General features: G+C 36.4%; 2 protein-coding genes across 2 annotated transcripts; one reads left to right on the top strand and one right to left on the bottom strand.

Moving 5' to 3' along the window:
- Positions 1-2,200: 2,200 nt before the first annotated feature.
- On the top strand, positions 2,201-2,920 carry LOC308669759 (uncharacterized protein C12orf60; the record flags this gene model as incomplete). The annotated part of the gene is made up of 1 exon (XM_081330635.1): positions 2,201-2,920. The coding sequence occupies one exon, from the start codon at positions 2,201-2,203 to the stop codon at positions 2,918-2,920; it is 720 nt and encodes a 239-aa protein (XP_081186761.1).
- Positions 2,921-5,278: 2,358 nt separating this feature from the next.
- LOC308669638 (osteocalcin-like) lies at positions 5,279-9,247 on the bottom strand. Its single transcript, XM_081330452.1, has 4 exons — positions 9,084-9,247; positions 8,150-8,173; positions 6,785-6,857; positions 5,279-5,478 (listed from the first exon to the last, which is right to left on the bottom strand). Exons 1-4 carry the CDS (start codon positions 9,148-9,150, stop codon positions 5,349-5,351), a joined length of 294 nt encoding a protein of 97 aa, XP_081186578.1. The 5' UTR covers positions 9,151-9,247; the 3' UTR covers positions 5,279-5,348.
- Between the last annotated feature and the right edge of the window lie 3,917 nt (positions 9,248-13,164).

Below are 13,164 nucleotides of genomic sequence, written 5' to 3'. Positions count from 1 at the left end.
CTTATGAAAGGCCGCTACATTTTACTTTTGTGATAATATTGGCAATTTTTATTTCTTAACCATAATTTTAAAAATATGTTCAGTGCTTTTATTTTACTATCTCTTATTCACAGCATACTTGTGTCTTACTTTCTGATACTTTCTTGTAGTACAATATTTGTGTATTTCTTTCTTCAGGTCTGAGATCAGTTGTATATTTATCATATAAACTAGATATTTCAGCACCTTTCAATACTGCTGACCACAGTATTCTTCTAGAACAGTTGGGAAGGTTGGGAAGCATGGTATCCAAGGTTTCTACTCATTCTACTCATTTAGGGGTATTTTAATGTTATTGTATTAATTGTATTGAATTGGGCTGTAATATTTAATATTTTTTAATTTTTGTATGTTGTATTTTATTGTATTGCCCTGTACACCGCCCTGAGTCCTTCGGGAGAAGGGCGGTATAGAAATTAAATTATTATTATTATTATTATTATTATTATTATTATTATTATTATTATTATTATTATTATTATTATTATTATTATTATTATTCCTCAGAGGACAGGTTCAGAAGGTGGTGGTTGTAGGTGGAGGTGGATCAGGCCCCTGACCCATGATGAAATACAGCAGGGTTCAGACCACTTTCCTATCCTGTTTAATATCTATATAAAATTTCTAGGAGAAGTCATCTGCTAGTTTGGGGTGAAATCTGATTGTAGTGGTGCAGTAGTTAGAATGTAGTATTGCAGGCTAACTCTTCTTACTGCCAGGGGTTTGATCCTCATCAGCTCTCAAGGTTGATTCAGCCTTCCATCCTTCCAAAGTCGGTAAAATGAGGACCCAGATGGTTGGGGCAACATGTTGACTTTGTAAATTGCTTAGGAGGGCTGTAAAACATTATAAAAAGTTATATAAGTCTAACTATTATTGCTATTGTTATAATACATTGATGTTATCTAGTTATATACCTTCACCAAAGATCCACTGAGAAATGTGGTAGATGTTATGACCTGAAATGAAAAAAAACCAGTCTCAGACTCAATCCAAAGAGGAAGAGTGGCTGTTTATTCAGAAGTTGAATAATTCCAAGGCTATACCATCTTTGACTCTTGATGGGGTGATGCTCCCCCAGAAAGTGCAGGCTTGCAATGAGCAGGACTTCCTGGATTAACTGCTCCTGTTCAAAGAGCAGGTGAATACTGGTTTTTGGAGGGCATTTGCACAGCTTTAGCTGTTCCACCAATTGTAGCATCACCTAGACAGGATGATCTGAAGATGGCCACTCATGCCTTGTCATTTCTTGACCAGATAATTATAATCCATAGCACCTGGGGCTGCTCTTAAAGATCAGTCCTGGAAACCTCAGCTGGTATTATGTGTGGCAGAGAGGAAACTTTTCTCCCTGTCTCAGAACAATGGGCCTAAATGAAGCTGTCTGGAAGAAGTTTTAGAATAAGTAAACGTAAGCATTTCCTTACATCGAATATGTTTAACCTGTGAAATTCATTACCAGAAAATGTGACGACTACAATTAATTTATATTGCTTAAAATGGAATTGGATAAATTCATGGAAGACAATAGCAATAGCAATAGCACTTAGACTTATATACCGTCCCACAATGCTCTACAGTAATATCTGGGCAGTTACAGTGTCAGCATATTTCACCCAACAATCTGGGTCCTCATTTTACTGACCTTGGAAGAATGGAAGGCTGACTCAACTTTGAGGCTTGCCAGGATCAAACTCCAGGCTGTGGGCAGAGTTTGCCCGCAGTACTGCATTCTAACCACTGTGTCACCAAGGCTCTTTGACATGTCTGTCAAAAACATTAATATTGTCGGCAATCTCATCCTTGCAAATACCAAACGCAAAGGAACAAAGACAAGGGAGAGGGAATATTTCTCAAGGTCCTCAAGGCATCCAATTGGCCACTCTGGAGAAAAAAGATGGGTTTGGCCTGATCAAAGGGGGCTATTCATATTTTTATAGCCATTCAAATAAAATATATTATACTAGCTCCAAGTTTGAAAATACATCAGAAATATTTTGAGTATGGCCTAGTCATTATAGAATATATATTAAGCAATTGATTTTCTTCCATTAAATATTGTTTTAATTTGAATTTCAGCATGATATATCCTTTTATGGAAATGCAGTCCATTTTGTGTGGAGCAAAGTCTGAGGAGAAGCTAGTTAAGTCCAGCCGCGATATGTATGACTGCGTCTACGTTTTCGTTTCTTCTACCAACACTGCATTCCGAATGCTCAATCAATTTCTTGGAAGTAAATTAGCCATAATTACAGTACAGGAAAACCTTGACATCAAGGAAAATTTGCAGCTTCTACAGAGTGCCCTGAAAGAGATGCAGATGCTAGTAGAGGTGAAAGACAAAGATTTCCAGGAAAAAATTGAAGTTCCTTTGTATTCTAAACTTATTCTGCCAACCCTTTCCACTAATGAAAAAATCAGGCTTGTAAAAGATATATACGGTCAACATAATGGAGTTTTTGAAAATATCTGTGGTCCCATTTGTGCTGTTATAATTAAACATGGTAATCTCCCTGAAATGCTTGAGACTGCTATTCAGAATTTAATGAGTACACCCGTGCTGTCTCTTCAAGTGAGTGAACTTCTCATGACCAAAGAAGAAATTGCTAAAGCACTCCCAGACTCCAATCCCTGTTCATCCCAAACTGCAACAACAGTCAAACAGAAAACCCGTAGTTTTTCTGTTGTGCCCAGTTCTTTTTCACTTACTAAATTCATGCGGATAATTCATTGTAAACAAACATCTAAGGATTCGGTTCAGTTGGCTGCAGAACTAATGGCAGAAGCTGTTCAGATTTTAAAACCAACTTGTGAACATTTCCAAAGATCTATTAAGATGGCTGAAGAGTATGTCACATTGATCATTGACAAAAGGCAATGAACTAGAAGACAATTGCTCAGCTTCCAGAAATTTACTTCTGTTTACCCAGCAAGAAAGTTGCAAATAAAAAATAGGGAAAACTTCTGATTGCAGCTTCCTCATTTCCATCTACAGTTCATACATATTAATATCTCATATAATATATGATTTGGCTCCTAATGAAAATTCCCCTTGATAACTTTGGAGATTTTGTTATCAGTTCCCTTGAAATGGCCATTATCCTCCTTTGCTGATTCTTCCCTGTGCTATTTCTTCTCTTCCATTATTTAATTATTTCTACTGTATATTTGTAGTCTTCATTTCTTCATCACGATTCCATTTTTCTCCTTTTACCAATTATCCTCATTTTTCAATTCCAGTTAATTCAGCTTTACTCATTCAGAAATACCGGTAATAATTAATAATAATTTCTGGACAGAGGAAGTCCACTTAGCCTCTTCTTCCTCCTCACTCCATGGGTTTTTTTCCCCCAAAGTAAACTAACTCAGCATCTTGATAGCATAGCATTTGCTTTTGCCTGGGAATTCCCATCGTTCCCATATATTTGAATTGTCTGACAAATGTTTCCCTCTCCAATGCTAGCCCGAATGGAAGTAAATATTACAGCATCGAGACATAAGATGAATCTGATTTTGCTCTTCAAAGCAAGTTAAATTGAATGATTCAGGAAGATAAACTGAATTCTTTTTGTTCATCTCTTCTTGGTAAGGCCCCTCTTTGGTATCTACCATATTTATATATTTGTACCTTTCTTGTTTTGTGTTTGTGCCATAGACCATCAAATATTTAAGCATAGAGTAGGAACATAGTTGTAGAAGTTTTTAGACGGAAGAGATTGTCTGATAGAGTTATTTGTGCCTCAAAAATAATTTGGAAAAATTTGGGGCCTTCTATTAGGAAAGAAAAACAAAAGGCTGTTTTAATTCCAGAACTTGAAAACAAACACAGAAAAAGCCTCAGATGCTAGTTTGATGTGAAATACAAGAAAGCTACTCCAGAGGATTTTGTTTCATGGACAATTTTTTTTTCCAGAAAGCAAGTAGCCTTCGGTCTTTTGGCCTTAAAGAATACATCAGAATTTAGAGCTTAGGAAAAAAAAAGTTGTGGTTGGGAGTTAACTAGCATATACATTTCTAATGCAACTCAGTGAAGAGAGGATTTATTGGCAGTTAGCTGCAACATTCCCTACCAGTAATTGAAGTTGCTGAATTTGTTTTCATAGGAACCTCTACCTACAGCACTAAGGAAAGTCTCATTATAGCAAAATCTTCCTCCCCTCCTTTCCTTATCAATATATAACTTGTCATCTCATTTAAATCCTTCTTCCTCCTTTATTCCAGTTGTATCTCCATAGGATTTTTTTATTCTCTACTTATTGGCCATTGCTCAAGGTTGTTTTTCACCAACTTCCAACTGTGTTTCATTAAGGGAAATTGAGATGAAGGCAAACCATTAGAAATGTAATCAAGTTAAGTGGTTCTTCCTCATTAATCAGTTGTCCTTATTTCAGTGTACTTTAAAGCAGAAGTTTGTTGCAATCCTATGCAATGTTTCCTAGTAGATATTCTGCTGGACATAATATTTCTTAATAAACCTCTCTGTATTGGGCCCAAAGACACCACATGAATAAGAACATTCCAGATGCTTTTTTCCATATACTCAGACAAGTGCAATAGCCATGATCACATATCTTCTAAATTAGAAATGTAAGAAGAATATTTTAAAATAAATTCATATTTCAGCACCCTTCCTTAGTCATTAAATGAAATAATCATATGTCGTCAGCAAAACAGTAATAAGAGAACAAGAAAGCAAAAAGAAGCCTTTATATTTGCATCATTATATTCTTACTCCTAGTTCCTAATCAGGAACATCTCATTATCATGCTTAATCCCATTACATAGCTGAGGAATATGTTTCCCTGAAATGCTTGCATTGTACATGAGAATTTTGTTTCTATTTATTTCAAATGCTTCTCTGACCAGGGCAAAAACGTAAGTGTGCATTTGTCTAGTATGAACTGATATAAGAAAAAAAATCCTTGTCAACAGTACCCCACCCTTATAGAAATTCCTTCTATCACATGAAAGTTTGAAATGTGGGAACATTTAGTGTAGCATCTCTTTATAGAATTACAAATTTTACCATTAGATTGCTCCAGAAGTAACCCTCATCTTCCAATTTATTAAGGTAATTTATTAATTTTTGCCTACCCTTTCCAAGAAATGTCACTCATGTTTCAAGAAATATTGGAATTTATAGAATTACTAGCAGAAAGGAGAAAGTATTTATTTCTTGCCTTAAAAGTGAACATCTTGCTGTTAAACACTTGTTAGTGAAATAGAAACAAGATGCTATTTCTGTTTTTCTTAAGCTGCCCCACACTTTGTCCTTGCAGATGTCCCAGTTGGATGAGAAATGACTATATTCAGATGTTCCCAAAGTAATGGCGATATGCTGTAGGAAATCCCACTATTTCAGAGTAGTAGTCACAGGGTGCATAATGTTCACACTGTTCTTGCTTCATCTCCATTGGGGACTTGAACATTTCATAGTACCTGAAGAACAGAGAGAAGATCATAGGAAGAAGTGGCAATATTGTAAACTATGCTGGAGGCTTGATTTCATGGCCTTGCACTGTATCCCTTCCTTAAATATTAATGTGAATGATGCCATTTCCTTTAAAATGAGGTAAGCCAGTCTTTCTATATTTGTGACAGCTCATTCTGCTGAGCAGCTGGAAGAAAATGTCAAACCGGAACCTACTACGCCCCTCATTTGTGTAGCATCATGAACCCAGTGCCTGAATTATCCTAATTCCAGGCTTCCCAGTTCATACTTTATATTCAGAATACTTTATATTCAGAGATAAATAATTGATAGGGTAATAAATGGGTTTTATTAATGAACACATTACTGCATTTGTTATGCTCATATTCACCAATAATTTATAAAGAAATTATGTTATTATAATATATGCTATTTTATCTCAGTAACTTAAAAACAATAACTCTCAGTGTGAGAGTAAGTTACAGTTTGTTTGTTTGTTTGTTTGTTTGTTTAAAAAAGTTGATGGATGAGAGCCTTATGAGTCTCTCTCATACCTGGAGTAGAGTTAAAATAAGTTTAATTCATGTTTTAATAAATTTTAAAACAATACTTTAAAATTAGCTACCAAATTTTTGGTCAAGGACATTGGATGATTTTTTTTAAAGAAAATTCTTCAAGAACTCCGCCAGACAGTTGACATAATACCTCTGCTGAAAAAGCCCAATGTAGCAAAAATGTTCTGAAGTCTTTCTTAGGGGAAATGTAAGAAATTGAGGGTATTGGAATTACTGGAGAGATATTTGCACAGTGAAAAATAAAGTACTCACACATGGCCTTCAAATATTTCAGAATTAAATAAGTGCAAGAACACAGAATTCTTATCTTCAAATTACTTCAAATTTATTTTTTCCTTTGAACTACAGCCATTTCAGAGGTGAGACCATAGCATATAATAATCATAACATTTAAACATATTCCTACCCTTTATTTATTTCATACATTCAGCAACTTCATGAGATTGTAACAGATGTGGGCCATCTGTTAAAATGTATGCAATGAGTCCACATGCATTTGTACTGATACATGCCAAATAAGCACTTCTGAAATACTACATCAGTTACACTGGATATCACCTTAAAAAGCATTTTCTCCTCCCTGCAATGATATTTAAATTAGCCTTGATAAAGCAAAAAAGAATTCATTTATTTCCAGCAGCTATGGAATCACATATGCTGGCATTTCATAATCTTTTCGTAATCTTTGCATTCATTTTTAGTTACATTGAGAATTAATAATTACACATATCTGCAATACCTTTCAGAATATGGGTAAGCCCTCTTCTGTCTTCTAACAAAAGTATTTGCTTTTTCCTGACCAATTTTAATCCCTGTTGCAAATAAAATATGTTAAAATATGAGGAAACAGACTTAAATTCCAAGTACAAAACAGTTTCTGAAGTTAAAATTCCTTTCATGCTCTAGATTGGGGTGGCCAATCTGTAGCCCAAGAAATTCCAGTTGCTTTTTGTGCATGGACAGACAGCAGTATCCTGAGGTCATGTGATCACCATTTACAACCTTCTGACAAGCAATAGGGAAATCCATATTTGCTTAAAAACCATATGATTCACTTAACAACTACAGTGATTCTCTTAACAACTGTTGCAAAAAAGGTTATAAAATTGGGCACAACTCACTTAACAATAGTTTTGCTTAACCATGGAAATTCTGGACTCAATTGTGGTTGCAATATATCTTCTGTCATACATGAAATATCTGGAATCATTGAGTATCACAGATACACTTTTAATATTCTGAATAGTCAGTGAGTTGCTGAGACCTTTCAATAGAAAAAAAATGCCAGGGGTATTTTGGAGGAGAAAAATCATTTAAATTCTGTTGAATAGCCAAAGAAAATATATGCCAGGCACCTTTGTTTTCCTTTTAAAGATCGAGACGTCTTGTGAGATCTTATATGGTAGCCTTAGATCTGCTTTCATCAAATAGCACTGAGGAAGCAACTCTAATCCACAAAGTTTATGCTACAATAAATCAGGTAGGTGCCACGAGAGTTATTTTGCTGCAACAGACCACGTATTGGCCATCACCTCCTGAGAACTTTTCTTAGTTTTTGCCAGACCGTCTGGTAAGAATATTCCTATGTGTCTAGCCAATACGGCATTTATTCATTGGGGGACTAATAGGCAAACTGAGTTTGTGCCAGGTCTCTTTTAACACCTAAAAGAGATGTGTGTTAAGTTAGCTACTAGGGACCAGAGGTTTCCCTGTCAACTTTCTTCATGTTATTTGGCTGTCTGAAAAATTAAAAAAATCACAGTAGTAATATTTGTCGCCATAATTGGTCTACACATGGAGAATCAAGGAATCCTTAACTTTCCTCCATCTAGTTCAATATGATTGCTAACATATTGAAAGAACATCTTCTCCAACTGAGTCCCTGCATTGTCACCCCTTTCCCAATAGGTTTTCAATGTCTTTTCTAAAGAGGTGGATAAAAAACAGACATCAAATGAACAATTCCTAAATAAACAAATACACACACACACACACACACACACACACACACAGTATCTATCTATCTATCTATCTATCTATCTATCTATCTATCTATCTATCATCTATACCGATCTATTAGGGTTTGTAATGGGGAATTACTTACCTTCATCCACAGCTTTGGATGAACCTTTAAAAAAAAGATAAGATTTTAATTTAATTTTAATTTAATAACATTTATATACCGCCCTTCTCCCTGAGGACTCAGGGCGGTTCACAGGGCAGAATAAAATAGCAAATACAAACATTAAAAAAGATTAAACAATTGCCCTAGTTAAAAACAATATAAATACAACGCTAAAAACCCCCAGAAAAATTAAAAAGCAAAAGATAAAACAACCCCAACACCCCCCCCTCAGGCTAGATAGTATGAGATATCTAGTATAACTTGGAGACGTTGTATCCCCACTCATTTAGGCACAAAATACAAAACACATGCACACAAGTACTTGTTTTTACACTAAAAAGTATTTATTGGCCAATTGCTGTTAGTTCATTCTTTTTAGTTTAAATATACTCAGAAAAAGTTTTAGTAGTTTACATTTTCAGGGCTATTTCTATAAGTTACATGAGATGCTTGTTTTCTTCTGTCTTTTAAATTTTAAAGCTGAAGAATTATGAAAAAGGACATGAAAAAGAAATTATTTTCTTTTATACATTGCCACAAAAATTCTATTCAATCTATCAAACACATTTTTTTAATTTTCTCTACTTTAAAAGGTCAGAAGGGATTTGGGTTTAAATTCATTGTGAATGTTATTTTGACACTAAATAACCTGAACATATCAGGTTCTTTTTCCTCATACATAAGAGTAAGAGACTGCACAAATGTTGATGGGATGTATGTTCATTCATCATTTGTGCTGAGGTGTGTGTATCACTTTTCTTAAGTGAGAAAGTTAAGCCTTCTTTCAGATTTATTAGAGCAGATCTCATATTAAGGATCCAACTGCTAATACCTAGGTATTAGCTGTAGGACTGTGGCTGAGTGATGTTGCCGAATTGGAGAAAATCATAGCCTCTATGTCATGTTCCCTTACCTCCTTCACAACAGCAGGGGGCTGTCAGCAACAAAGTAATCAGCAGAAGCATCAGAAGATTCATCATATTTGCCTATTCCTAATAATTTTTCTCTGTTGCTTGAGCTTTTCCTGAAAGATCCAGTAGCTTCTTACAAGCTTTTGCCTTTCAGCCACCGCTTTTATTCTGTGACTACATACATCAGGCCCACAGCCAAGACATCTATGGCCCTCTCTTTTTTAAGTCCTGGTTCTAATTCAAAAATTTTCATTTGGACTAAAAAGCCCACATCTGGTTCTGGCAGTTATTTGCACGTTTGCCTTAAGCCAAAAGCTCATGGCATTTTCAAAGAATTTCAAGGACTCCCACAAATGTATTTCAAACAAAAAGCAAATGACAAACTTGTTGCTGAAAAATACCAATTCATTCCAAATGGGTGGAAGATAAATAGTTGAAGATCCAAAGCTTCCTGAAGTTTGTGGGATGTAAGAAAGTTTGTAGTAACAAAATGTTCAATCCTTCGCCATTTTGAGGGCCTGTGATTTAGGATATAGCAGAATGGATGGGCAAAGCTTTCTAAGACAGCTCGTGTTATGCAATCTAAATAGTGAACAAGGAGATATTGCATCAAAAAATTATTGCCAGGGTTTATTTTAAAAATTAAGGGATGCGGTGGCTCAGTGAGTTAGGACGCTGAGCTTGTCGATCAGAAGGTCGGCAGTTTGGCGGGTCGAATCCCGAGTGCCGCATAGCAGAGTGAGCACCTGTTACTCGTCCCAACTTTGCAACCAATATTTCTCATCCATAACTATGGCACCCTAAAGATACCTGCATACATGCAAATGCTTCTCTGGAATCAGTAACGCAGCAGGGATTGCTTCCAGTAACAGATTGCTGGGAAATACCAAACATGGCCTTAAGAATTCCAATGTATGTTACAAATTTTTCTGGATGTGGTTGGAAAGAGGCCTAGAAATGCCAGCACAAATACATCACACTTGCTGAACGTGCACACAAACCTAATTACAATCTTCAATTATATGTGATATATCCAGGGCTTTTTTTCCCATAGAATGCTCAGAATGGCGTTCCGGCACCTTTTTTTGCACACACACACACACAAAAAAGCTGAAGGAAACTGTTCCGGAGAGCCAAATTCTCCTCAGGCAGCCAGGTTGCAGAGCAGCAGAATGCATCACAGCGACAGGCCTTCAGATGGCTCAAATTGAAGGAAATGCGATCCGTACAGGCTAATTTAAAAGTGGGAGGGTAAGAAGGGCTGAGTGTGAACAGTCTCTGTAACTTTCAGCTCCTGGTGCCTTGCCTTTTTTAAGCTGGTAAGTTGAAAAAAAGGCTAAAAAGAAGGCAATAGAGTGCTATCAAGGAAAATGTATAGATATAGCCAGCAGACGTTTAGGGAACCTTTATTTTTCATACACTGTTCGAATTTTGTTTTAATGCCATGGTGATACACAATCAAATGTAGTCAGTCTTTTTTTTTAATCCCAAAGCATCTGTTCATTAAATACAGTATAACAAAGTTTTGGATGATAGAATTATTTTTTATCTAAGGATAACTAATGATAACAGCTCTTAAATCTGTTATTTTGTTTTATTTTTGCACAAAAAAATTTGCATTTGTATTCATTTACAAATAGAATATGTTGTTAAAATGTATTGGTGTTGAAATAATTAGAGCACACATATACCTAAAACCAGTTTATTGCATTTGGGAATTGTACTAAAAAAAATCTCAATGTCAACCAATATAATTCATTTAATTTGAAATCAAGTGAAAAATTGATTTAAATTATTTTATTAAAACAAATTAATGGCAATTCTTTTCTAAGAAGTTGCCTCAAACAAAATGAGTTTGACATGCCTGCTCTAGATAGTTGAATGCTCCAAAATAAAGTCTAGACCAGGCCTGTACATGTAGCCTACCAAGTACCCTTGGACAGAGCACAGACTTTTTTTTTAAAAAAAGTAATAAAATCATCACCACTGCCTTGAAAGTCATGTTGCCTAGTGCCTCCATGGCTTACCATGACCACAAACTCCAACACTGTAGATGCTCCTCTACATCATTGATTAGCCCACCAGCATTCCTTTGCAGACCACAAAGATTTTTAATTTATCAGTGTGGGCCTTTCCCTTCTACAAGTTGCACAGACCTCTTCTAGATTTTCCTCTTGTCTTTCCGAGTTAACTCCTTGGTCTGTCATTGAGCAAGAATTGACTTTGTAGGGAAGCACATTATCATTTGATGTATATTTAACATATGTTCTACCTTTATTTACTGATTATATAATATTTGTATGCAATCCACATGGTGAGGTTTGGGGCAACTTACAATATTTTTAAAATCATAAGATTAAAACATAAAATCAGGGCTTTTTTTCCTCATAGAATGCTCAGAATGGCATTCCGGCACCCTTTTTTGCACACACAAAAAAAGCTTTTGCACAAGCTATGCTACTCCCTCTATTGGCTTTCAAAAGCCTATTGGCTTTCAAAAGCCAATAGGAATTGCTGCTGAGCGTGCCAAAAGACCTGGCTGGCAAATGTTGCACTGGCAAGTTGTCTGCAGCAAAGGCGAGTTGGCAGGAACTTTGCATACCTCCCTGCTGCCCAACTACACCATCTCAACTAGGTAAGTAAGAGAGGACAAGGAGTGGGAGGTGGGTTCTGCGGAGTCCATGTGCACTCCTTCCTTGTGCTCACCCATGTCAGCCAGGCTGGTGGCCTACCTGGTGCTGGACCTGTGCCACCATCGCCTTGCCCTGCATGCCTAAGTGGCCGCCCTGCATCGCCTGGCCCACACCACCTCCGCCATCTGCCTTGCGCAGCCCTGCCATATAAAGTGGGTCCCGCTGCTCCCACAGCACCAGCCACACCGGCTCTGGCCCCGGGGGGCAGCCCGCCACCAATACCCCTCGCATCCGTGACCACAGCAGCGCTGCCCCCCGCCCCCCCACCTCCTGCACCCACCAAGATGAGAGTTCTGGCACCATTTTTTTTAGAAAAAAAGCACTGAACTCAACTACTAAACATTACAGTGCACCTGTATTAGCTACACTGTTCAAGAAGGTACATTAATGAAACTGAAGAGACTGCTTTATCTTTTTTAAAAAAAACATGTAGGTATACTATTAAGTCCACTGAAACTGATTCACAAGCAGGGATGTAAAGAGTTGGCAAGTTTAACATTTTAATCTCCTTTTTAAAAGTAAAATAATATTTATTACTCTAGAGATAAAAATAAAAAAACTTTAGTACTGTTCTCCAGAGTTAGTTTTGTATGCAATAACAAATGCATTCCAGCCTTGAATGGAAAAAAAATGTTGTAGTTAACATTTGCCTGGAAATGACTACATATAATGCAACCAATTCCAATGATGTTTTTAAAAAAAACTGATTTAGGATGTCTAACATTTGTTCTTTCAGTGACTCCGTATTTTTGGACAGTAAACACTGTAAGGATATATTCTGAGACAAAAAGCAGATCTACCCTGTCTCCTTGGCTCATCACCAGTACACTTATTCACCACTTCCTGAATGTCGAAATAGATCATGCATCCTCATCCCACTCCCAATCTATTGCAAATACATCCAGTACCTGTATTTTCCAGCTTCAGTTCAACACTAATGTTTTCTACTGTTGCCTTTCAGAGTGAAAGGTCTCCAGCAGTTTGTTTTATTCCTCTAGCTGCTCTGGCTCCAACTGGCTGCAGGATCTTGCATACCCCTCTTCTTCCAAGGGCTGGTTTTTATTTATTTATTATTTATTTAATTAAATTTTTATACCGCCCTTCTCCCGAAGGACTCAGGGCGGTGAACATAGCAATGAAAGAATACCTGTTCCCTATTGTTTTGATTATAGTAGCACCTGAATTACAATGATACTGTACAGAACCATCAAAGAAAAAACTAAATAAATAGGATATATGTTAGAGAAAGGAGATAAGGGTATAGGGGAAAGGGAAGACATTTATTTATGTGAACATTTGAGAAATCAAGGGTTTATTTGATTATGCAATCAAATTGGTGTTGACTGTTAGGAACCACATAGATGAATTTTTCTCCAGGACCAAAAAAAAA

Source organism: Vipera berus, assembly GCF_964194415.1.
Source record: "Vipera berus genome assembly, chromosome: 6".
In the NCBI taxonomy this organism is placed as follows: Eukaryota; Metazoa; Chordata; class Lepidosauria; order Squamata; family Viperidae; genus Vipera; species Vipera berus.
Note: the sequence above shows the minus strand (reverse complement) of the source record. Positions and strands in the feature narration are given on the sequence as shown.